The sequence below is a fragment of the Anabrus simplex genome, chromosome 2, assembly GCF_040414725.1.
Source record: "Anabrus simplex isolate iqAnaSimp1 chromosome 2, ASM4041472v1, whole genome shotgun sequence".
In the NCBI taxonomy this organism is placed as follows: Eukaryota; Metazoa; Arthropoda; class Insecta; order Orthoptera; family Tettigoniidae; genus Anabrus; species Anabrus simplex.
In genome coordinates, this window is record NC_090266.1 from 824,715,768 (window position 1) to 824,743,683 (window position 27,916).

At 40.1% G+C, this 27,916-nt stretch overlaps 1 protein-coding gene across 1 annotated transcript in view; it reads right to left on the reverse strand.

Annotated features, from left to right (window-relative positions):
* The window catches only part of LOC136864483 (telomerase-binding protein EST1A), a 616,383-nt gene that overhangs the window by 136,952 nt on the left and 451,515 nt on the right, over positions 1 to 27,916 (reverse strand). Inside the window, exons 19-20 of the mRNA XM_067141513.2 lie at positions 10,815 to 10,912; positions 10,604 to 10,707 (exon numbers count right to left, since the gene is read on the reverse strand). Of these exons, the coding sequence (XP_066997614.2) occupies positions 10,604 to 10,707; positions 10,815 to 10,912 (202 nt within the window). The remainder of the gene's footprint in view (positions 1 to 10,603; positions 10,708 to 10,814; positions 10,913 to 27,916) is intronic.

The following is a 27,916-nucleotide window of genomic DNA, read 5'->3' on the forward strand; positions in this document are numbered from 1 at the left end:
TAGAATCAGTTAATTCCATGCAGAACTAATACAATAAAACTCTTGACTTAATTTTAACAAGTTTCGCCAGTATCACAAATGTAACCAGAGAATCTCTTCCTTTAATACCTGAAGACTCTTACCATCCTGCTCTGTCAGTTGAATTATCTATTAAATAAACCAATTCCTCCATTAAAGCTCAAGTGGTTGAAAGTTACAATTTTCGTAAGGCTAAATTTTATAAACTGTATATTCAACTACAAGTAGAATCGTGGAAGGAATTAGACAACTTCAGGGATCCAAATGATGTACTTACTTCTTTCTACAGAATAATTATTTTGGTGTTCCAAAGAAAAAGTTTTATAAGAAAAGAACTTATCCATGTTGGTATACCAAAGATATTCTTTCTTTATTATATCTACAAGAATATCATGTAATTGTACATAAATTTGAAACTAATGGCTCACTTCTCAATAAAAAACACACGCACACAAGAACAGTTTTAACAAAGGAAAAGCTAGATGACACTGGTGTGAATCTTGAATGGTTCACGAATAAATCACTCACATAATTAGAGGTTTTGGTTTCTTCTGCAAACAGAGCTACAAAGCTGTTACAAATCAAACCATACAGGTTTACACGGGCCCATTGTTTAAAACCTGCTGATCCAGCCACAAGAGTTAGATATTGTGAGTGGTATCTTGCATCATAGAATGATCATTTATTCAATCCACAAATTGTTTTCTTTTCGGATGAGGCCTGGTTTCATCTTAACCGCACACGCCGGTTCGACGTATACGTGTACGGACCTACAAAACATAAACCAGGAGCGGTTTGACGTATACGTGTACGGACTAGGCTAGCGATGATTTAGATGTACATCTGCGTGCCATCTGTTGGTTGTCAACGCAAAATTTTAGCACAGCTCACAACATAGGGTATCATTCTATGCAGGGGAGTATCTTCTACCGTAACGCGGCATTGTGTTGGTGTAAAAAGAATTTGTTTCATATGTGTTGATCGTTGTAAACAACATGGCAGCATCCTCACATGGTCTGTATTTATCTAATGCAGCTCTCCAACGCATACCATATTAGGTGAAAGTAATGATGAGAATAATCAGAGTGATAATGAAAGTGTTCATGACAATGATTCTGCACAGCAGGAAATTACATGTGATGTATATAATGATGGTAATGTAAGTGAATGCTCACCCGAGTGGTCATGGACACCTGTTGGTTCAAATTTTATTCCAACAAGAAGGTAATTCGGCATTTTTTTACTTTACATGCCACTTTTTTGTATGTAGATACAACATCTGCATATATGAGCTGGGTATCCACTTCTTTTGAACAAAATCAGACAAATCGTTTATAAGTTATAGCAATGTTTGTAACAGCATGTAAAATTGTGATATTTTTCTAAAATTTACTTCCGCTGTAGGGTAAAACTTGGCCAACTTTTAATACCGGCTTGAAGGGTTAATGGTCGTGTGAACAGTCATAACTCTTGCTAATGGTGTTTATGAAGTCTCTCATTATGATAGGAAGATTGGTGTTCGGTGTGCTGTTAGTGCAAGATGAATAACTGGGCCTATTTGTTTTGAGGCGACAGTAAATGCAGAGAGGTACCAAGATGACATTTTGATGCCGTTCTTCTATAAGTTAACGGAAGAAGAAAAATTGCATGGGTGATTTCAACAAGATTCAGCCCTGCTCATACAGTAGATGATTTCCTCCTTACAATCTTGGAAGTGTTTGCAGACAGAGTAATCAGTGCTGGTCTATTTCCCCCTCGTTGCACAAATCTAAAAGTGTGGTAAACAGAAAGAAACAAATCACCTATGTATCTTTACTTTTACAGGTGATTCCAAATACCAATTTTTTACATCTGTAACATTTTACGTTTCTGAGATATACTGTAGATATAGTCTTCAATTATTTTTTATGAGGATACTTATATCTCAAAAACCGGACATGTTAAGAGACGTGCAAATTAGTATTTGGAACATCCGTCAAAAATACAAAAAAAAAAGTATTTTCTGTTTTCGGAAAATCCACTTTGGTAGGGGTAGGGGAAGGACTGATAAAGAGGGTGAATTCTTTTTAATGGGCAAACTTATACGGGGGTTCAGAAATTGATTAGTTCCATTTATACTTGGAGCCCCTGATATGGCGTTTCCTCGTTTAAACAATATCAGCTTCTGATTATTAGCTCCTTCATTAACCTTACTACTTAGAAGTAGTTTAGTGGAAAGCGGTGCAGGTATGTATCTCAAAAACTGAAGATGTTACAGAGGTGGAAATAAGTATTTGGAATCTCCTTTAGAAACAGGGAAACATGTATATTTGTTTTGTTTTTTGTTTTCTACTCGATAGAAGACTGCTTCACAAGTGTACAGTTCAATGCCGCATGGTCATCTTAGCCCCAAAACGCAATACCACGAACGTGATATACAAAGAGTTTCTGGAGTAAATGAAACGTGATTTTTCGGTGAGGTTTTATACTTTAGGGATTTTCAGATAATGTCTTAGTACAGTACCTAGGAACGATTGCTGTTATCGAATTATGAAATCCATGTAAGCGATGCTGCGGGTAACTGCTATCCTGCTGCTATATGGCAATGGAGTTTATTTACATCCCTTCCACTTCTTCAAGCGTAATTTCACCAATATCTTTGTCCCCCTCATGAGCTCGGTTGTTCGAGACGTCACCAGGAAGATTTCCTTTTATGTTGAGATGATTTTCAAAATATTACTTCCACCTGTATGGTAATTCCCCGGGGATCTATTAGGATTTCACCTGTTTTACCACAAATACTATTAAATTCGCTTTCCCCCTCCCTTTCCTAGATTCTTTATTACTGTCCAGAAAGGTTACCCAGGTATTCTACCTAACTTTTCCAGGTTATTACCAAAATTTTCTTGGATTCAATAAATTTCTTTTTTGCTCTGTTTCTTTCATCTACATACAATTCTCTGTCTGTATCAGTCCTTGTCTGGAGCCATTTCTGATATGTCTTCCTTTTAAGCATACAAGCTGCCCTCAATTCGTCATTCCAATATGATGTTCACTTTTACCCATCTTTACACACTGTTGTTCTTAGACCTTACCTTACTGTTTCTACTACACCATCCCTGTGCGCCACCCATTCTCTTTCTATAACCTGAACCTACTTACTGTCCTATGGCTGAAACTTTTTGCTATCATACCCATGTGATCTGTCTAATTTCCTCGTCCTGGAGATTTACTACTCATATTCATTTGCAGACAGATTTCACTTTCTCTATCCTAAGCCTAGAGATATTTAGTTCACAACAGATCAGATAGTGGTCCATATCATTGAAAAATCCCCGAAGAACCGGCATATTCCTAATAGATTTCCGGAATTCAAAGATGGTTAAGATATAGTCTATTGTATGGATTTGGTGCTCCTACCCTCCCATGTGTAATGGTGAATAGTCTTATGCTTGAAGAATTTTCTGATAACTGCTAACTAGCACAGATGTCCAGCAAACGCTTCGCATTCCTATTAGATTCCACATCTTCCTCACATTTACCAACCACCTTTTTGTATCCTTCAGTTCTATTTCCAACTCTTGCACTGAAATTGCCTATTGTCACTATGCTATGCTTGCTGTTGATCGTTACCATTATGTCAATCAATGCTTTATAAAACTTGTCAACTTCATCCTTATCTGCACCCTCACATGGTGAATACACTGAGACAATTCTTGTCCTAATCCCTCCAACTGCCAAATCTACCCACATCATTCGCTCATTTAAATGTTAGCAGAAACTGTGTTGCATGCGATAGTATTCCTGATGGACAGTCCTACACCACACTCTGCTCTTCCCTTTATTAATACCTATCTAGTAAACTTTATAATCTCCTATTTCTTCCACGTTACTTCCCCTTACCTGAACATCATCAACTTCTGACACATCCAGACGCATCCTCTTTGCTGATGTATAGACAAGAAATGTGTTTTTCCACCAATCAATACTTAATTTATTGTAAATAGATTACACAAGTTATATTGGACGTACAGGCAGAAACTTCACCATCTGCTATAACTTAATGAACATATAAATGCAGTAAAACATAACCATTTCTCATCAATAGACCAACATGTAGAAGAATCTAAGCATAGTTTTACAGACATCAATAACGATATGACGATACTAAACATAAACTCTAAGAGCCCCCTGCTCAACATAACCGAAGATTTCTATATTTCTTTGGACCAATACGCTAATCCCAATCATAACATTAACAATATTACAGAGAAAACGAGCATCATTTTTGATAAAGCCATTCTGGCGTTAAAGAATAATTACCTCAAAATAGTAAACACATGCTCTAACAAACCAACGAATCACAAGCCCGACCCCGCCCCTACTTCCCCAATAGTCACTTCTTCTTCCCCTCCACAGCTAATATGAGCCCCAGACGCACTCATAGTAGAACACAGCAAGCCTTCAGACATATTGGTACAAGACCTCCACAACAACAATAGTAAGTACTCTTTCCATATACACACCAGGCATTCCTTCATACACACACTATACTTATATTAGCTTATCTTTACAGACTACAACCACAAACGAACATAGACGAGAGAGGTGTCGCCACCAACAGCTCCTAAATTCAAACTCAAGACCTGCAGTTTATTATATTAAAAATTTACTGGAGTACATCACAGATGGATTATATAACACAAACATTTTTTTCATGACAAAGGTCCATACCAATATGACACATATCAGCCTCAGAACATTCTTGAAGATTACCTCACACAGCTAAACCAACATGACATAGAAGCAAAGGAACCACACATAAGATAAAAGAATGGAATCTAAGCAACATGAACTTAAATTTTAATGTCTAACCTATACATACTAAATTTTAATGTGTTAAAACTATTTAAGTGTTTTATATTGTGGCCCATATGTTTTAATGTGTTCTGTATACTCATGTTCTAACTTACTGTAACTTTTTACCTTTGACCACAGATATTTTAACTTCATGCTACTGTATATTGCATTTCCATCCCCCATTAGACATCCAGATGTCTAACATAACAACTTGTGATTTTGTCTAATGGCTGGAACCTAATCATGTACTAGCTGAGGATGGCCGTTAAGGGCTGAAACCGGTACTAGTGTAATCTATTTACAATAAATTAAGTACTGATTGGTGGAAAAACACATTTCTTGTCTATACATTGAATCCATCAATACGGAAAATGAAATTTATAAATAATAATAAATCCTCTTTGCTGACTCGGCCAGTTCTACTTTCTTCCATAAGCCTCATTAATACCGATAGCTCCCCATCAAATTCCATATCGTTCACCAAGCTGTTTCCAAGGAGTCCCTTACCTGTCAAATAGGAGTAGGAATCCATCCATCCCATAGGGTCGTGGCTTGCTTAAAACATTCTAAGCCTGCTAGGAGTAAATTCTGTGAAGCAGGATGCTACCCTTACTTACATAATAGTCCCAGAGAGGAGAACTTTCCTCTAGCAGGTTAAGGACCGCTGGTGAATTGTACCATTCTAGCCGCCTGAGCACGATGGGGGCCATGACTCGGAATATGTCGGAGATGCCCACTCCCATTCTACAGTGACAGGTATCCTGAATCTCAGGACCACATACTAGGTCACTCAGCCATTGCCCATGGTTCACGACTACAGTAACCCACAACACAAACAAAAATATATTTAAAAAATAATTAAATCTGGAAGCTAAAGATTCATTCTAAAATTGATTTGAAATTTTTATTTCCCTTAAAAATACAAATTGTAAAATATAGATACATTCAAAATTTAGTTCTTATTAAGACTCCGTTTACTTATTTTGAACAATAATGGCCAGTAATGACAGCTGCAGTTTGTTCTTCTAAGATGAGAACTGGGTACACTGAGAACTGGGTACACTAAATGACACTCAATATTGCCAAGAGTGATAAACATTCAGCTTTGTAATAATAAATCCATTTACTTTTAAAACATTGTGAATTCTGTCCCTTTACCTTTGAACCACATAAACACTAGCCCACCGAAAATACACTCTTGATTGTCATTGACTCATTTTAAGGCCATTCATTTCAATGTGTCCGATCTGTATCATGAACAGAGAATCATTCGGATAATTTGTGTTATTGTGGTGTGAGTAACAGCACTTAAACTGTAATTAACTTTACCTTGGATTAAGATACGAATCCACAAACAGTATAAAGTAGCCTACTATCCCAGTAAATGTATGCAAATGTACAGGGTGCGTGAAGATACGAGGGGACTAGATTCGATAGCTTGAGCCCAGAGTGGAAACATTCAGCTGTGGATCTGCCAGTAGCATCATAGAATATACCTTAAGATACATTCATAATTAATTCATTAAAATGAAGCCATGCTTATTAGGAAAATTATGACTCAGTAGAGAAGTATTTCCATAATTCTATTTACCTTCATCACTACTTATTTTATAGTACAAGAGACAGGTCTTATAGTGACAATGAGATAGGAAGGACTAGAAGTGGGATAGAAGTGACCATGGCCTTAATTAAGGTACAGCCTCAGCATTTGTCTGGAGTGGAAATGAGAAACCACAGAAAACAATCTACAGGCCTGCCAAGATTGTGATGAGAACCTTTATACAGTTCACTAATATCATATACTTAGAGGCATGATTTTTTCGCTTTAACGATAAACGCGACAAAAAATATTTTGAAGCAATTTTGAGATATCTTAAAGAATCATATGATTCTGGTTACGAAATCAGTGATTTTGTTTTAGCAAATTACAGCGAATTAAAGTGATGAGGCCAGTTTAAAGTGAAATGCAGGCAGAATGGCAGGAGGGCTGGTATGTAGTTAAAGTGGTACATATAGCTCACCTCTAATGAGGATGTGCCTGAAAAGAGCTGCACCACCTGGGAATGAGGACATGAGTTTGCTTTTTGCATCAAGATTGCGCAGGAATTGATTTCCAACAGATTAATCAAATTAATTTACAAGCCACCTAATCGATACTTTATTTTTTGCCTTGGGCAAAATTAAAAATATATTAGCACATACAGAACATATTTTGACCACTTAGTGGTCATCTTCAGCTGTATATAAATATCTTAGATGAAAACATTTGGACAGTAAGCACATTAAACCTTAAAACTATGTCCCATGGGATCCTAAAAACTATTGCTCTAGGTGCTTTAATGGAAGGAGAGGGGGAGGGGGAGGTTGGGGGTAAGGTAATATGTGTGAATGATACTTAAATTACAATTCACATCTACAATTGTGTTTAAAAAACTTTTATACTATACATACTTATTTAAAATATTTAAAAACGTCTATGGTGAAACACTTTTGTAATAACACTAGGTGGCATGAATAAAACGTCAGTGTTTGTAACAATCTTCAGGCATTTGTGAGAAGTATACTTAATTAAAATTTGTGTCTACAATGATGTTTAAAAACCTTGTTTATTAATAAACATATTTGAACATATTTTAAAGTGTCTATGGTGAGGCACTTTAAAAAAAAAAAAACACTTGTACTTGAATAAAAGTCTATGTGCAGTGTATACCAGTCTTCAGGTATTTGTTGTTTATAATTTGTATTGAATATCTTCCTTAATTGTTGCTCTTTTGGTTATGGTAAAAGGCCGTGTTGACTGTGTGACTTCCAAAAATTGCTCTTTAGATAGTGGAAAAAGGATGTGTTGACCGTTTGACTTGCTAAAGTCATATGGTAGTTTCTTTGTTATATAAAATGGTGGTCTTCTGATTAGGGTAGCTTGCCTCATGATCTTATCTGGGAAAATGTAGTAGCTACTACACTAGGTCGTGCACAAAGACAGATCCCCAAGGCAGCGCGGAATAAACATTTTCCCAGATAAGATCGTGAGGCAACCTACTCTAATCAGAAGACCGCCATTTTATATAACAAAGAAACTACCATATGACTTTAGCAAGTCAAACGGTCAATACATCCTTTTACCACAATCTAAAAAGCAATTTTCGGAAGTCAAACAGTCAACACGGCCTTTTACCATAACCAAAAGAGCAACAATTAAGGAAGATATTCAACACAAATTATAAACAACAAATACCTGAAGACTGGTATACACTGCACATAGACTTTTATTTAAGTACAAGTGTTTTTTAAAAAAAGTGCCTCACCATAGACGCTTTAAGATATTTTCAAACATGTTTATTAATAAACAAGGATTTTTAACATCATTGTAGACACAAATTTTAATTAAGTATACTTCTCACAAATGCCTGAAGATTGTTACAAACACTGACTTTTTATTCATGCCACCTACTGTCGCGGCCACCAAATTAGGCGGGTCAGAGAAATTACGCTGTTGCCAAGATTATGTAGCAACTGGCGAAGAAATATCTAACTGAACACATAATTTCAGAGCGCGAGGCAATTTGTTCTCTCTCAAGCTCCTGATGTTACTTCATACAATGTTTCAAAACAAATAATACTACAAGCTTCAGAAAAGACTGCTGATTTCAGTGGTATAACTATTTTTCCATATAAACCACTTTAAATAATTATTAAAAATAAAATCTTGAACCAGTAAATTTAAATCCGTAGAATCATGTATTGAAAATTTCAGTAAGCGGCCAAGTTTTTATTCCTTCAGCCAATTAAATTTTGTCTGCGGGAAAAATGTAAAAAATCGCCTGACGTATATTTGTTATGTGAAACATATTTCCGTGAGTCTTGTAATTTTCCTGAAAAATAGCCCGGAAAGCGATCATGTAAATGTCGCTAGGTGAGGCAGTTCGGGGCGCGCGCGCCAGCACAGGCTGCAGAACGCCGTAAATACTTTCGGATTATACATTAATCTGTATCAGTTTTATTACATTATAACTTTTAAGTATCTGAATACTGTATATTGTACTGAGTAAAGTAGAAAAAGAACTACTTTAAAGAATAGGTTTACATTAATTTACAATGAATTAAAAATCGGTTTCTAGATTCAAGGCAGTCTAAGATTTCTTAGTCACTGTCATCACTCATCTCACTATCTGTCGAGTCGTCATGTACACTGATGATGAATGGCTCCATTCTTTCGTCCCTTATTATTTCCTTGCCCCAATCGTCTGTTTGAAGATTTTTCGCGCGATTGAAGCACTTTTCCCAATCTGCAGCAGTCATACGGTCAATGGCTTCTGACGTGAGTTTTTCTACGTCCTTTATTTTGAATGCCTTGTTCCTCTGTGCCACTTCTCTCTCGACTTGAGCCCAAATCAATTCACATTTACTATCCATCTACGCACTTATGGTGCGAGCTCAACAGCTGCATGACAGGGAATGACTCGGGTCAAGGTGGCCTGGAGCGGATGGGCTTCAACTAGACAGCACTGCACGATCAGCGTTGCCAATCCGTGCTCGGAGGTAAGCGACTCTCGGCCTTCTGTCGCTTCGCCGTTCCCGTATCTGACGACAGCGCAGTTTCCTAACCCGCCTAATTTGGTGGCCGCGACAATAGTGTTATTACAAAAGTGTTTCACCATAGACATTTTTAAATATTTGAAATAAGTATTTTAGTATACAAGTTTTTTAAACACAATTGTAGATGTGAATTGTAATTTAAGTATCATTCACACATATTACCTTACCCCCAACCTTTCCCCCCCCCCCCCCCCTTCCATTAAAGCACCTAGAGCAATAGTTTTTAGGATCCCATGAGACATAGTTTTTAGGTTTAATGTGCTTACTGTCCAAATGTTTTCATCTAAGATATTTATATACAGCTGAAGATGACCACTAAGTGGTCGAAACATATTCTGAGTGTGCTAATGTATTTTTAATTTTGCCTAAGGCAAAAAATAAAGTATCGATAAGGTGGCTTTTTAAATTAATTTGATTATACTCATCGATACGGCCATGAAGTGGACAGCTTGCAATTCCAACAGATTGTCAAAAAGTCTGGCATATATTAAGTCTAACTTTGGAACGATATTGAGTACAATTACTTGTTTAGAAGCTGCTAGCTTAGACATTCGAGCAGGTATTGAAATTGTGAGAAGTGTTGAACTTTCAGAACAACAATCACATGGACTTCTAAATTTTGTGTGATTTGACAATCTTTATAGGTATCTTTTCACAAATGTTTGATAAGTGAATCAAGGACAATAGGCTGTGAATAACTGCTAAAGGTGTATATTCAGAAAATTAATATGAAAGTAAGAATAAAGAATTTAGTTAAGAAATATATATCAAAGGAATTGCTATTTCAATTTATAACTTATTTTGAATGGCCATATTTAGATTAATAATTTTCAGGTCATATTTAGTAATTTTTATGTCATTTCGTCACATTAGAGGTCATATCCACTTGCTTATTTTGGCTATTTTTAAGTCTTAAACATCCCAGCCCTAGTGATTACAACTGATGAGCTATCTGGTGGTGAGATAGTGGCCCCGGTCTAGAAAGCCAGGAATAATGGCCAGGAGGATTCGTCGTCTGACCAAACAACACCTCATAATCTGCAGGCAATCGGGCTGAGCCGCGGTTACTTGGTAGGCCATGGCCCTTCAGGGCTGTTGCACAATGGGTTTAAAAAATATGCTAAGTAAAATTTTTCTTTTAAACACTTACCATATCATCATCTTTCGCATAAAAGTTTTCATCCTCCGTTTTGCCAAACAGTGGCTTGAAATGGCATAAGGTTGAGTCCTCAGGAAGTCTAACCAAGTCGCAACCTTCAACCAAAATTTGCAATCAGCACATACTGTAGAAACAATTTTCTATATGAATTGATCATAATGAAATCTAACCTAAAAGGATAACAATCATAAATTAAATTTACCTTTGACTGGGGTCTCCAATAATAGACTTCCGGGGATGTACAACTGCTCAAGGAGGTTAATGAATGTTGCAAACCTCTCCCACACATCCTCTGGTGGCCTGAGAATGAAGGAAAATATGCCTTGTTAAGTGCCATGATATCAATGAGAACAGGAGTTAAAGCATCTGATCCTAATCAAGTTTATGCCACAGACTTAGTATACTTAACGATACAAATTCCACAAAAAACGTAGAGACTGAAGATGTCACATTACACTGGATAACAATACCCTTTGCAATTTGTTGCCCACCCAACATTATGAATCCCTACTGAGCCCTTATTGAAGTGCTCATTTAATTAATTAGTCATTTATTTGAATGTACAGAGAATATTTCATTTTTATTAAGTACTAGTAACTGGCACGGAACATCTACATTCAACAGCACATGTTGCAATTTCTACAGGGAGCTTGGGGCTCGGGTTTGTCTGATTGCCAGCTAAGTTTAGAAGGAGGAATTTCGACATGATGTACACAATCCAGAACAAGGAAACAATAGAACTCCAACAGACAATATTTCGGAGGCCCGGCGAGAGGCTAAAGGAGCTGCAAATACACGTTTGAAGTAAGCGTCAGGTACGCGATGTGTTGAGCCAATGAAATCGATATGGCCAGGCATTGGTCTAGGAAAGTGATGGCCCCGATCGAGGATACAACGGCGTCTTGGAAGACGAATTAATAAATACGATGACCGCATCAATTAGCTACCCTATTATTCGGCGAGATTCTGTGCAGGTAACATCGTGAGAAGAAGTTTTCACTTACGCGAGTGATCGTGTGCGGACTTGTAAATTTTGTTGGAAGACGCTCAGTCTGCATTTAATCCATTCAAGTGTTCTAATACTGGGAGAATGGCATTTAACTTTCGATTTCCAGAGGGAGAGAACAGTTTCCTTTAATCATTTCGAATGCATAGTAGCCATAGTTTCCCGAGGGCATAAACTTTACATTTTCCAGTCTAGCTTTTAAATGGGGAATATTTCACCTAGTTACGGGATTAGATAAGAGAAGTTGTTTCGCAACTGAACAGGAACTGGTTTCACGGTCAGTGGAAATTACCCTGACTGTAGCATTCTAGTAACTGGCCGGTTTAATCTTGACCTAGTTTCTGCATCGTGAACGAGGGGATGTTTTAGACGAGATCCAGAAGCAGCGACGGAAAATACATCACTTTTTGAAGCCAGAATGGAGACCAAAGGACTAATCCAAGTCTTTTCTGAGAGCATCATCATCGATATGGCTGGCTAAAACCCGATGGGGGCCGGCTGTTTCCTGAAAGGCTGACAGGATAAATCAAGGAAATAGATGAGCACAGAATTTTCAATGTAATTATGTGTGTGAATGTGTTTTAATGTTGCAAAAGGGGATAGGTTAGTTTTGATATTTAATCACAATAAATTTGGTTTGTTTGGAAGGACTACGTCCTATTTAAAGTAAATGATAGGAAGCTTGTTAATGTAAATATAATTGTAACATAGATGTGGACCGTATGCATGAGGTCGCAGCTTGCTTTCTTACATTTTATTCTTATTTAGCTGAGTGGTTAGTGTCACTTCTTTTACGAGTCAGTTTCTTATTTTAGCCTCAAATATATTTTTGATTTGTTGTTTGAGACGCAGTGTACGTCTCGGGGCTTAAATGTAAATGTAAACAAGGATTCAAATTAAAGCCAAGAAGGACTAGATTAAAGCATTATTAATGGGAACTCAAATTGTACGAAGATATGCCGTCACGTTTTCTGGGATTTATTGCATGATGTGTGAATGAGAGTGTGTGAGACGGTGAAGTTTGAATCCACGAATAGCGTCATCTTCACGGCTATTTTGTATATCAAGATTGTAAATTAGCAACTGATTCACGAGTTCCGCGAACGCAGTTTCGTATTTCGAGTTACGAATATTAGAATGCATTTTCTGTCAATTTTTTACTATTATTATTATTTTATTATTATTATAATAATAATTATTATTATCAATGCGAGTTTCTCGAGTTGTAAGATTGAGATATTTTAGTAACTTTCCAATGTTCAGACCTGATGGATTGTCTATGTGGAAATTTCTTAGTTTCAGTTTATCATATTTATTATAGAGTTGGCCACTTTATTATTCATGTTTAACTTTAAGCGCGAGTGCTTTGATTTGTGACCAGCGCGGTCTTGTTTCTTTTCATGCGAGCGTATGTTAGACGATGCCATTTTATGTAGTTTTCCAGATTCGGCAACTTTAGGACATGAGATATTATTTAGTGTGATTCCGAGTGAGGACGCGTTCCTCATCTGAAAGGCCTGTATTTTTCTTGATTGTGTGACTTGCCTCGGGTAGACTGTTGGGCAGCGTGTGTAAAGGGTTGGACCCTGTAGTTTTGATGTTTGCTGCATTATTTTTGGGAGACGTGAATCTCCGCTTTGAGTCATTCGGCCGTGTGTTGGCGAGGGTGATATGTGCGTCTACCGAGGGGAGTTTATTTCAGCGGCCTATACTTCGTAATGATTTTATTGGTTTTTGTCCATGTCACTACCTGTTGCAGTAGAGGAGATTTTTATATCGCGACGTTCGTTTGGTTTTTGTTTCATGATATAACCGCGCTGAGGAACATCTGTGCCACGTTATTTATTTCAGGAACCAGCGTTGAATTGTGTGTTGAAAGTTATGTATGTAATTATGTCATGTAATTTATTTCAGGAGCCTGCCTTGAATAGGAAGTGTTGCTTAAAGTGTTATTTGTTTCCTTATATTTTCCATCGAGGCTTTGAGTGAATGACAGTTGCGTGAATGCAGCATGCTTTTCTTGGTGAGCCCTGGAAATATGACTTTTTGTTTCTTTGAATGTGTATATTTGCCATTTATGTGATTTTTATTTTGTGTGGTTCTTATCCACATTGTTTTGTTGTGCTCATGAGACCCTCTACCGCATACTGTTGCCATTAGGCAACAAATAACTTTCCACCTGTGTAAATGGATAAATATTATAGACAGAGGTAGTTTTACGGCACACCTTCAACTGTACAGTCAATTAAACACATATCCCAGTGATGCCTTTGTTTTTTTTACACATAACATAAGACAAAACAGCCCTACAGCCAAAGGTACTCCTTCCACCCCGTCAACATCCACGCGAACCAACCACCGTTTATTTTACGTGGGCCCTCCCCATCATATTACCACAGGCTTCAGGAGTACCTCTGGCTCAACCTCAAAGACATTACCGACCTACGGTCGTGCAAGTATACTTGCGCCCTGCAATACGTACCCATGGCCAGTAGGCAGTAATGTTCGGTCTTTGAATGTTAAAATCGTATATATATTCCAATATGGCAATTCACATCACATACGAGTGTTAAGCTATTAGGCCCAGTTAAGAATTGCTGGTATATGTAAACCACTGAGCGTATGTTGAACATTAAAGCTTGGAATTTTCTTCACCAAACGGAAACGAAAAATAATTCATGCAGTAGAGGGTTAAGCTTAGGGACCCCACTGCAATGTGAAGTGTGCAGGAAAGGGAAACGTACTCATCTACAGTTCAAAGTGTTAACAAAAAGTGAAGCCAGGAGCGTGGTGCGAGCACGAAAGCCCAAGATGTAAAATTAACGAAACTTCAATATTTGATTTGATATGTTAATTGTGTGTCGGCATACAATGTGCATTTATAATATTTTTTTCTCAAGATGGACTTAATCAAGCTGAAAGAAAAATCGAGTGATGTAAAAATTTGGATCATTTGATACTTTTTGTCCGCCTCTGTGGTGTAGTGGTTAGCGTGATTAGCTGCCACCCCCGGAGGTCCGGGTTCGATTCCCGGCTCTGCCACGAAAATTTGAAACGTGGTACGAGGACTGGAACGGGGTCCACTCAGCCTCGGGAGGTCAACTGAGTCGAGGTGGGTTCGATTCCCACCTCAGCCATCCTCGAAGTGGTTTTCCGTGGTTTCCCACTTCTCCTCCAGGCGAATGCCGGGATGGTACCTAACTTAAGGCCACGGCCGCTTCCTTCCCTCTTCCTTGTCTATCCCTTCCAAACTTCCCATCCCTCCACAAGGCCCCTGTTCAGCATAGCAGGTGAGGCCGCCTGGGCGAGGTACTGGTCATTCTCCCCAGTTGTATCCCCCGACCAAGAGTCTGAGCTCCAGAACACTGCCCTTGAGGGGGTAGAGGTGGGATCCCTCGCTGAGTCCGAGGGAAAAGCCGAACCTGGAGGGTAAACAGATGATGATGATGATACTTTTTGCTTTTTTAATACTTTCTTGTTTATTTTAATAAACAGATTTCCTCCAAAACTGACGTCACGCTTCCCCTTGCTTTATTTGTAGTTTTCTTTAGTTGACCTCCCCGTGTCCATATTTAGTTATAAGTTCTCCATCAAATCCAGGGTGTATGTAATTTTAGGGCAATTTTTTATCATAGATCGAAATGAGCACCCCTGGGAGCGGCTGACTAGTCTGGTGCAAATTACCTTGATGGTAGAAACGGGGACACTACCCAGTCAAATTTGTGTAACTTTGTCTCAATAATAAGTCACAGTCCTGTACACAGATACTGTCTCTTTCTCGTTACGTGTAACTACTTTTTTTTTAAGGAGGCAAACCATCTGCTAAAATCATGAGAAACAAATAAAATATAGCACCTTCTGATATGATGTAGAGTCTCATGACTGTAAGCCATAGGAATTGTCATGGAAGAAGTTATATGGAAAAGGGTGGAAGTGAGAGTTAAGGAACACGCGGTTTCTATATATATGGCATCAAAGGACTTATGGTAACTTCCTGGAAATATCATGTGATGCTGCCATTGGTCCAGAGGGTTTAATTCCCTATCAAAAATTCTGAATACAAGAAAAAAAATTTATATTTTGTAAACACAATTATTCCATTACATTTGCACTTTACACATTCTGTCATTTTGATAACAAAATAATTCAAACCTGTAGTATTTAAAAATATATAAATTGTACCATAAAACAGACTTAATTTGAATACACTGAGTTATATTAGTAGTAGAAAAAAAAATACAACAGCTAAAGTTATCACAGTCAAAGTGACCGAGTATTAGAAGAGTAAATATTGCTTTACAGCTCCCTCAATGCATTAATGGTCGAATGCCAGCCTCCAGATCGCAAAATCGCAGCAGAGATAGTTGGATTATTGAAGGGCGGAAGAAAGTCCATTCGACACTACATGTCATGTGATTTCTGCATGTAAAAAATCTCTGGTGAAACGTTTAGTGTTTACCCTACAAAAAGAATTAAATCTTTAATGGAACGCCCAACATAAAATACATTTCTCTGCCATCTACAGGAGCAAAACGGAACGTCGAAATTGACGCTCGTAACAACCGCTGTACGAGAGGCTTAAAAGACCGCTATGCGCGCACGTGATTGGTGTAGCAGCTATGCACGCAACCAGCGCGCTGACGAGAAGCCAGCCAAGGACATTCGATTCCTTCCATCTCATGATTTCCAGAACCGAATGTGATAAAAAATTCAATTGCATCATATCGTGTAGCTCATAACAACAGACGGTGGAATACCAAATTTCATTAAAATCGGCGGTGGGATAACCGAGAAATTGAAGATCGAAATTTGACGAATCAGAAGCCAGGACGCCCGAACTACGGGTATAAAAGGAGCTAGCTGAGTTAGCTTAAATCAGATGACGAGCTTGGCAGTCATAACGAGAGGAAGTATGTGCTTCCCGCTGACTCATCTCTCCTCGCCAGGCGATTTGTACTTCCCCAGTACTAGTCAGGCAACTGTACTTGCCAGTACATTTCCGAAAGAGCATTGCCTACTGCGTGTACTTTTAAGTACGCAGCACGAGCTTGTCAGGAAATACTTTTTAGTGCTATTTCTCTTCCAGGTTTTTATTTCAGGAGGACAAGGATGAATCAGCCATCCATTCCAGCGAGACAGGTCGACTACGATTGCAGGGCAGCCACAGAGGAACTCCAAGCGAGGCTGAGCTCCGTGCCCGCCCCCGACGTTAGACTCCCGGCGCTCATGGTGTACAACCGGTGGGGGAAGAACATCTACCGGGAGACAATTCTCATAATCGATCTCCTAACAGCGATTGCGGAGTTCATCGGAGTGGAGCCGCTCATCGGCGAGGTGATCCCTGGCTGGGGGTCGTCAACCGCCCTAAGGACGCAAACCGCCTCCGCGTCTACCAGAGTCTGACGTCCCAACACTTTCAGGCAGTCCGGCTACCAGGATTCAGGGAGCAGCCGGACAACACAGGCAGCCACCCAGACGGAGGCGAGGACCGAGGACGACGGCGGCGCTCCCGAGCGCCGCGACGGCGTGACCCCAGTTGAATCACTGTACTTCACGAAGTACACGCAGAACTACAAGGCCGCCAACCGGGAACGTCGACCACCTACCAGGGCGAAGTGGACGCAGACCCAGGCCTACCAGGAAGGGCCTGTTACCCGGGCGCAATCAAGGAAAGCGTCCCTGACGGCGGACGGCAGCACAGCAGTGGAGGAGGACGCCCCCGGCGCTCGGAGCCTGCTATCCAGGCCCAGCCTGCTAGCGTGTCTGTGGAGCTGCAGACATCGCCGTGCGCCTCACAGGACAGGGAACGCAGTCGGGTGTCAGCATCGATCGACGCCACCGCCGCCAGCCAGAAGGAGGGAGAAGACGGCGATGCAGCAGGGCCACCCGCTACCCCGGGATAACCAGGCCGGGAGGAGGGACACCAAGGCGAGGCCTCTTTCCCTGCCGAGAAGAGACCCCCGGGAAGAAGACGCCACCCCTGGACCAGGAAAAAGAAGACGACGCAGGCCCACCAGGAGCAGACCGCCCAGCCGCAACCCAGAACTGCTCCCAGGATAGCAGTAGACCGAGGAACCAGTCAGGAGAGGACCTCAGCGGGTAGCGGCAATCAGGTGAGATCCAAACGTCTCCCTCGACAGCACTTACAGTGTTTCCGCTATTTGACGTGGGACCACCGGCAGGAGAGGTGTGGGCTCTTAGTGAGGTGCAACCGTTGTGGGGGTGATCACCACTACACGGCGTGCGCAGCACTTAAAGAGGCGCCGATGTGCGCCAACTGCGCGGGGGGTCACCCGGTCTCCCATCGCATTTGCCCTGTTTACCGGGCCATGGCGCGAGCAGAGAGGAAGGAGGCCCGGCGTCATGACCCCCCCCCCCCATACAGGAGGCCCCGCCCAGACGGGCTTGGCCTCATTCTCCGGGATCGGAGATTGGGTACGAGGGACCCCAAGGAGGTGGCGCTGTGCGGCGGACCCTAGTGGTACTTCACGCATGGCTTTGCAACCGGCAAGGCCCGCGCTAGTCACGGCAGTGCCCAGACGGACTGATCCCCTGACAACTAGAATGGCGAGACTACGGTTCATGGCTGGTGCATGATACCTCTTCTCAACACAAACACCTGGAACTATCCAGAAACCACATCCTTGCATGTGCTATCAAAATTTGTCAGGTTTTACATGTAGGCTCTTTCTCTTTTCTGCCTATGTGGTTTTCCCTGACCCTTAATGCCACACCTTAACACCACCTTACCAACACAAACTTTGCCTGGTAACGCGTCTGACGTGCAAACAGTCACGTACTCCAGTTACCTTTTCCACTCTTCCCTGCTATCTCTTTTCTACTTAGAAATTAATAGCATGTAAATCAATATCTGTGTGTATTTCCAGCTGCCACGGTGTGCGGACCAACTGTGGAAGATCGGTCAGAGATCGTTATTCTGTTCGGCAGACTGGCGACGGTAGTTGTGTTTACGGAAAGTACAAGTCTTCGCGTCTGTGGACGTACACATTTCAAAGTGTCGAAGGTGGAAACTTTGAACTCTATTTTTGGGAGAGATAGGAAGTGATATAATATTTTCAGTTATCAACAGCTGATAGACTTGTATATTAAAACTTGAACAGTTCGAGTAATTAACATTCTTGAGAACGGGACTAAATTCTCAGAGCGAATAATCATAAATTATTATCACCTGGCATAAAATGGGCGGACTCGCCACATAATAGTTTATCGTCGTGTTATTGTACATATTCAGAGAAGTGACAGTACAGTTAAAAACGAGACCATTTGACTCATGTCAGTTTTTGCAACGAACTGTATCATAATTTCTAAAGACTGTCGTTTATTTGTTGGACAGTGTTAATTTCTTCCCTTCGAACTATACTGATCACGTTATAATCATGCCTTTTAGATTCATAAGACTGTGCCTTAGTGATAGAATTTATTTCGTGAAAACTACGCTTTTATAACCGAATTTAGGTTCAGGAGACCGTGCCTTAGTGACAGAGTAAACTCGAGATATTTGAACTGTGTCAATCATCATTGCGCCAAGGATTGGCAGCGATATGGAAGTAAGGAAGGTGCGGGCTTTAAGACCGAAGGCTGAATACCAGTAACGAGCAAGGGAAGCGATAACACAGTCAACGAAAACCGAGTCGTGTGCAATGTTGAACATTTATTACAGTAGTAAGTGCGAACAAGAATAAAGTTCGTATTTATTGGGGGACCTGCCCTCCGACAATTCAAATACTACAATTCTCGATTCTTAGCAATTACAGGGGCCTTAGGCCACATACCGATTCAACTATCATGAGGGCTACACTCATTTTAGCAAAAAATCGAGGCTCAGCCTCGGGAACAATGTCCTTTAGTGACAACATACTGAATTACTTAAAAACCAGGTTAACACATTAGGCTTTTCAGGGATAAGCCCTCCTACTATTTACTGAGGCCCTTAGCCTCTACTGACAAGAAAACAAATATGTTACATTCTGAATATTAAACAACTCCCTCCCTAAGCCTGAAGTTGGTTGACAAGCATTTCTCCTACCTCCACGCTCACGGCTAGGCGACTAAGCAGCTTGCTCGCTCCAAGCGAACTGAACCAAGTTCTCTCAGAACTACCCAGCACCGCGCCCTCCCTCTGCAGGGGAGAGGAGGGGCAAGGTGGAGAGAGAACTCGACAAGTGCGCAAGGCGGAGGAAGGCTTGCCAACATAATATGGAAGGTGCCACCAGGGCGGAAATAATTTTCGCTTTTCCCTGGGGCCATAAGGGGGACGGGACAACATGAGTATTTTATTAAGATATACAAGGAGAAAACATACTAACTACAAATATGCAATATACGCAGATCGATCTGTATAAATTGAAGATTTAAGAGAATACGGCGAGGGAGAGTTCCACTTGGTACAATCATCTTTCATTATGAACTATGATATTCTATTAACTTGAGTTACGTCGACAAATGCATCGAACGACAATCATTTCATTTATGTTGAAGTGTGTTAATTTTCTTCTTTCATTATGCACTGTGGAACTTGTAAATTCTACGAACTGCGTTGAGTAGTAATATTCAGTGAAGGTAGGCTACTAATTCTCAAAATGTGCAGTGTAGTAAAGAAGTGTCATACCAGATTTCATTGGCATTCCGTGCGATGCCTATACACTTCTTTACTCCCATCATGGGACCGAAGTGCAATTAAATGATAAATCAATAATTCCACATTGCATGTAATCGATCATCAGGTGTCAGACTCTCAGGTTCAATCCCGATCCTCATCGGACCTTCAAGACCTGTTAACCGCCATACTATAACGTGGTGCCATGGTGCTGAGTGGAGATCCATGGTGAGGGGGAAGGAGTCCGGCCACGCGGGATATCGCCGACACTGATGCCGAGAGACAGCGTCACTTCCAACCACTGTTTGGACTTTCTCAAATCCATCCTTCACATCTGTAACAAGGTGATATATTTCTTGTCTAACTTGAATAAACAAAGACTTGAATTTCAAAAGAACTTATTCAAATACCCTTTTCTCTGTAGTTCCTAGCATGGACCGTACATGCCCTGGCCTCAACCCATGCTCTCCGATAAATCTACAGTACAGGCGTTCCTGTGACAATATAGTATACATATCGTATGTCTATGGTTAGCACGCAATAATGATTACAATTCCTTGCGTGCTTTTATATTGAATCGTGTCGGTTAGAGGATCTATTGTAGTATTATATGTGAAGGAATGATAATATGCTGTCAAATGTGTTCGGTGAATAAGAGTTTTTGCGGCACTTACATTGATGGGAAATATTAAAGGAGAGTTAAGCAAATCCTTACGTGTGGAGCGGAAGCTTATTCAAAAGTGGTGAACCCTTGAGTAGCTTATACATTGTACAGATGGCTGTCAGAATGCATCTGATATTTCTTCACATAAGCGAGTGAAAATTGAACTCTTATGAAATTATTTGCAATTACCATAATCTGAATTAAGCAGGCTATGGGACAATGGATTCGGAGAACGTGCGGACATGGAGTTTTGAACTTCAGGCTTCTTATTCTTGGCCTTTCCTTCAATTTATTAAGAGATAATTCTTAAGAAATAAACAGGTATTTAAAAAGTGAACGCATATTTTTTCTCACAGGCTGTGTACCGGTACCAATAATTGGAAAAAACAATAGCCTAGAATCCATAAAATGTGGTTAATAAAGCTTGATAAAACCTGCCTAGTTTTAGGGCAATGTACTGTTTCAAATTATTAAACGTTATCTGAAACAATCTTTGTAAATAAAGTCTTAATGTCCCCCTGTTCACATATATTTTATAGTAAAAGAATGGCTAAATGCTATCCCGATTTTTTTTACTAGACCCGTGTCTATAAAATGCTTATTACAAGCCTGTGAGCTACATGATCTTTTTTTAAGGATAACAATTTCATGTACCGATTTATGATGTTTCCTCTTTTCGGGGAATGTTCCCTTAATTTAAAACAGGTTAGTACCAGGCGAGTTGGCCGTGCGGTTAGGGGCGCGCAGCTATGTGCTTGCATCCGGTAGATAGTGGGTTCAAACCCCACTGTCAGCACCCCTGAAGATGGCTTTCCGTGGTTTCCTATTTTTACACGAGACAAATGCTGGGGCCGTACCTTAATTAAGGCCACGGCCACTTCCTTCCCACTCCCAGGCCTTTCCTATCCCATCGTCGGCATAAGACCTAGCTGTGTTGTTGCGATTTAAAACAAATTGAAAAAAGTTAGTGGAGATTGTTCATTAACAATGCAAAATGTGTTCAGTTTTTTGTATGTACACGATAGTTGGTGTGGACTGTGTTTTTCATTATCAATTACTTGGGAACGGCTAAGTTTCCCTGAGGCTTAAATGAGTCATTGTCGGATATATACCGAGAAACAATGTGGAAGAACACACCGACTTTCAAACTTCACGTCCCACTTTTACCACTTCAAACCTCGGATTACTACCCTGGCATTACTACACTTCTGCATTGCCTGTGATTTAGAATTAGCAATACAGTGTTTTTGGTTTGCGAACTGACGATTTTCTGTTTTCTATTTCCGTCCCTTTTAAAAATATTGTCTATGTTCCTAATTAACATTCGTTCCTTCCGTGTTATCTCGTGTCATAGAAATAATAACAACGGCAGTGGTTTTCATGCGTGCGTTAATGTAAGTTAATGTACATATTCCGTACTACGATCTCCTCAGCGAGCTCAGGAGTGCCCTCACAACATGGCAGTGAGCGCATGGCCATCTCTTCCCCAGTCACACGCTACTGCGCAGGCGGCGGTGTGGGGTCTTTCGTCTAACGATACTGTTTCTCGCAGAATCTCATGTATGGGTAATCTTCTAAAAGAAGATCTAGTAACCAACCTCAAAATCCACAAAATACTTAGCTATAGAGCTGGATGAGAGTACAGATTGCACAAATATGGCGCAATTGACAGCATTTGTTAGATATACTGATTCTAACCATGCAATGACGGAGGATATGCTTTTCTGCAAGAAGTTTCCTGAATGAACCAAGAGCACAAAACTTACTTGACCTTCTTGACGGTTTTCTACGGCAGCATGGTGTTGACTGGGAAAAGTGCGTTGGTGTGTGTACTGACGGTGCAGGAGCAATGACTGGGAAACATACTTGTGTGATTTCCCAGATCAAGAAGATTGCTCCAGAGGCAAAATTCGTTTACTGTAGTCTTCACAGAGAGGCCCCAGTTGCGAAGAAGTGTCCAGATAGAATGAAAATAGTGTTGACAGAAACTGTGAAAACAGTCAGTTTAATTCAAAAGCAGCCTATTCCAGATTATTTGCAATCTTACGTGAAGAAATGGGGAGTGAACATAAACATCTCCTCTTCTATACTGACGTAAGGTGGCTTTCCACGTTTGCACGTTTGTTTGAATTATGACAAAAAGTCAAGTTTCTTCTTGTTGGTAAGTATGAGTTTATTGATAGGCTTACAGATGATCAGTACATATAGAGACTGCTTTCTTAGCTGACATCTTCCAGTGGCTCAATGAGTTGAATATAGGACTGCAGGGTAAACATACAACAGTCTTCATGGTTCAGGACAAAATAAGAGCTCTGAAAAGGAAACTTCAGTTTACCTTTAAAGAAGTTGTGAATAGAAAACTTTCATTCTTTCCATTCTTAGAAAATTTCGTTTACGAAAATGAAATTGTGCTTCATGATTCCATTGTGAGCGACAGAAAAGAACATTGTTTTCTGATTGACGATTTTGGCGAATACTTTCCTGAGAATACTGACAGCGGATTTCTGGATTCGCGACCCTTTTTGCGCGGTGAGACACTTCAGGCTACCAGATCATTTTTCAAGAATAGAAAAGAAGAAATCATTGAACTCTCCTGTGATGAAACAAATGCAGTGTCAAGAAAACATATTTGAAAAACCTCTGGTTGCAAAGACAAGTCAAATTTCCTAACATCGCCTGCTATGCTATACAATCCGTGACACCTTCAACAACGTGAGCGTGCCTTTTCATCCATGGTGTACCTAAAAAACAAGTACCGCAATAGGCTATATATAGAGCCGGACCTCCACTTGAAAGTCTCGCCTGGTCAAGTGGACATCGGGAAACTGTCATGATATGCAGGCACACCCTTCCCATTGAAAGACAATTCACTGATTAATAACAATTTTGAACTTTATAATTGTACAGTATTTTAATACATTTTTAAAAGTTTCGATTGAAACTTTGATTTTTAAACTGATCTTAACGATACTAAACTACAACATTTTAATCATTTAAATACTTTGTCACATTTGTAATATTACTATTATTAGTTAATATTGATACAAAGAAAACTAGTCATGACTCAGAGGTGCAATTTTTAAAATGTTTGACAATCCCTGTTCAAGACATCACGTTTCATATATCAGGAATCTGAAATGCAGATTACTGTGATGAAAAAACGTAAACGGTGTGTTCCCGGTGCGATAAGAAATTGTGCATAGTACACTGCGTTCTATAGCTACATTACTATTAAGTGCCCTCATCACATTAAATTTCCATTCTATAGGTAATTTATAATACTATTAACGTAAAATAACAGTGCACCTTCCGATGGTACTCCAGTTGCGATAGAAAGAGCTCCGAAACGAACTACCTCACAGGGGGGGAGGGTTATTTTTACCTCATTGCACGTATTATTACTTTTATAAGCATCATAAGGGGGAAATTCACGGGGTTTCCTTGTTAAAATAGATCTCAAGGCTATCATGCAGAACAACAGAGGAGACATTAGAGCTGGAACAGGAAGAAAATATCAGACGAATATACGACAGTGAACTCAGTCTCGAAGGGAAGATAGCACTAAAGCCGAGGACAGTAAGATGGAACTCACCAAGCTTGATTGATATATTACGGATTTCTTATTTGAACTATATATTTCATTTCCAACGCCAATCCAACATGATAAAGTCAGTAGGTATAACATTAACTTCCCTTTAAATGCGACGAGGTACAGTATGTGTTATTCTTTTCTAAGCATTAAGCGACTGAACTTGCATCACGAATAGCAACTGAGTGCATCCCGGCCAGAGAGCAGCCATTCCACGAAATGTGACAGGTAGCAGACAGCTCCACGTGAAGGTATGTAACACAGCCAAAGAAACGTGCTCTGAAATATTCAATTTACTCCATTTTAGCAGAATTCGCTTTACTTAGGCGTAAAACAATACCTTGTCAAAAGTATGAGCCGCAATTTTCCAGGAGAAAATGCAGATAACGGGAAACCACGGTCGAGTCTAGTAAAAGGTCGCACGGTTATACTTGACTACACTGCAGCTATTGCTGTTGTCATACTTCACCGCGAGAGATAAACAACTGTTTGAAAGGAAATGGACAAATAATAATAATACTGCGGAAAGACTACTGATCGGACATTTACATGTTTAGCAAAAAGTAAACAAAAAATCGTTGTTTCTGTTTCATTTTGTGAACATGTCGAGTTGTCACAATCGGCAATCTGTGAAAAACGCGCATGTGATCGTGAGAAAATTATGTGATAACGGCCAATCAGCTGATTATAGGAGTGAGGAACAGGGAAAAAATATGTGACCAACATAAACGAGTTTAAGCAAAATAAAGAAAAAATCGTACTTGACACTCGAAGTCTTCAGCGCCACACACTAGCGACTGTAGGAAAAATATCAACAACTGAACAGTATAGCCACTCGCACATCGTCTTGCTAATAAAAATAGAGCCGGTATATGAAATCAATAGTAATATAGAAGAATATATTTTAGTCTTGGGTTTCGGCATGCATACAGTTTTTTCAAGCAATTCATTGATGGCACGTGTAGAGTATGTGTTCCGATAGTCGCAGAAAAATATTTAGGTTGCCCAGCATGAACACGGAGTTAAGCGCGAAGTAAAATAATTTTGTATTTGGTTGTCTGTGATGGTGGTATATAGTGAATTTTTGTAGTGTTCCTCTTGGATTATAGGCGACAGTTTCGTGAGTTCTGTAGCATTTTTCATGAATATAACGTGACAAATATTTTCCCTCGTTTGTCGTTGATGCACGTACACTCAGTATGCGAGTGAAACTATAAAACTTCAGCGACGGTAAAATACCAGTTAAATTTTACTCATTAGTTTAGATTAGGCTTTTTAAGTAAAAACAAATAGTTAGTCCCTGTGTATTTTTGTGAAAACCATGACTGTTTAAAATCTGCTACAGATTAAGTTATGATGGTGTCGTCACTGCCGTAGATGTCAAATTGGAAGTATGGGCGAGCGTGTGGTTGAAAATAATCTTGTAAAGATCTTTCTCAGGTAGACCTTTCCACGAAAAAGGCAGCCTTATAAAATGGTAATGTTAAGTTTAGAGAGTGTAGTGGGGCTACGATTGTTTATATTTAAAAACCTCTTTTGTAGCTGGGGTAATGGATATGTCACCGCACACCACTGCATCTAGGTCATCGGCCCCTAATGGTACGAAATGCAATGACAATTTAAAACTCCAAAATTCATCCACTGATCAAAATTCAAAACGTGATGATGAAGAATGAATGGATGAATATGAATTTAAAATAATCAGCGGAGCCAACTCACAATACTTAAAGTTTAAAAAATTCTAAAATCGATCCACTGAAAAGAATTCAAAAGGACGACGATCAACAATGAATATGAACTTAGGACAATCAGTGGATCCGACCCGCAATGCCTCACCTTCCCAGAAACTGTATTAAAACAATAGTATTACTGACCAAGGGACTGCTTCCAAAGCACAATCCTTAATCGATGATGCATGTTGTCTAAAGGGGTTCAACATCCAGGTCAACAGCCCCTCATAATGGTAATTATCGCTAGTAAAGTAGAACCATGGTACTTCTCAAGTTGCGGCACTAATCAAAAGTAACGTATACTCACGGCGTTCCACACATTATGGTACTACTAACAAGTATTGTACGTCATCGCACAGGTAACACAGACCTATGGTGTTTCTCACATAACGGCGCCATTGGTAGGCAACGCAAAACCCATGGTGTTCCTCGCGTAGGTGTACTAATCACAGGGACTCTTACTATCCCGTGGTGTTCCTCACATAGTGGGTACTAATCACGGGCAACGCAGTCCTACAGTGTCGCTCATATAGTGGTACTAATTACAGGCACACCCAGACCCGTGGTGTTTCTCACAATGGTACTAATCACGGGCAACGCAGTCCTACAGTGTCGCTCATATAGTGGTACTAATTACAGGCAACACCCAGACCCGTGGTATTTCTCACATAATGGTATAAATCACAGGCTACGTAAGCCCGTGATGTTCGTCATATAGTGGTACTAATCACAGGTACTGGATACCAACAGTGAACCTCTCTCTGCTGCTAATAATCACAAACCTACTGTGTACCTAACACAGTGGAACAGTGGTATTATTCGCAAGTAAAGGCGACCCATGGCATTCCCCGCGTAATGGTACTAATCGCAAGTAGTTTCATGGTATCGTGTCCGGCCCTGCGGTGTAGGGGGCAACGCGTCCGCCTGTCACCCGGCGGCCCGGGTAATTGTAATTGTAATGATTAATAACCCTGGCCTGGAGACTGGGTGTTCGTGACGTCCTTAATCTTCCTTTCCTCACACGCAACATTCCACACTACCGCCATTCCAATTACACGCAGGTTCATATAATATGATGCCAGTAGGGGCAAAATCCACATGGGTCGACGCCCCGAACAAATAGCATTATTAAAAAAAGTTTCATGGTTCTAATTCAATCATCCCTTGGTCGCCCTTTTCGTCTCCTCTTACGACAGGCAGGGGATAACGTGGGTGTATTCTTCGTCTGCGTCCCCCACACAATCTTTAGATATTACGAGCATAGCTACAAACTCCGTATGCACCGGCGTTCTGTCGTAATAATGCTTAGTAGCCCCGTGCTCGCTAACAGGTATTATTTGGTGCTATTTGTAGCTGATTATTAGGTAATTCCAGTTAGCGTTTTAGTGCAGTGTAACAGCGATTTCACGCAGTGTTGTGTGTTTCACGCCACACGTAGGATTATTTCCACTCTAAAAACCGATCAAAAGTCGAAATCGCCAAGTTAAAATCCTTCCAAACGTATTAATCTTCCAGGTCAACAACCAGTCCATCTATCAGCAGCCAACACCTGTTGTACAGTCAGTCGGAACCCGTACACAGTCGGAAACGCATGCGCGCTCTCTTGTGTGAAAGTTGTTTCTCTCACTATTGTGATTTAAGTTTCGACAAGAAACACCTATTGAATATGGAAGTGGAAGGTATGTACTTTATCTTACA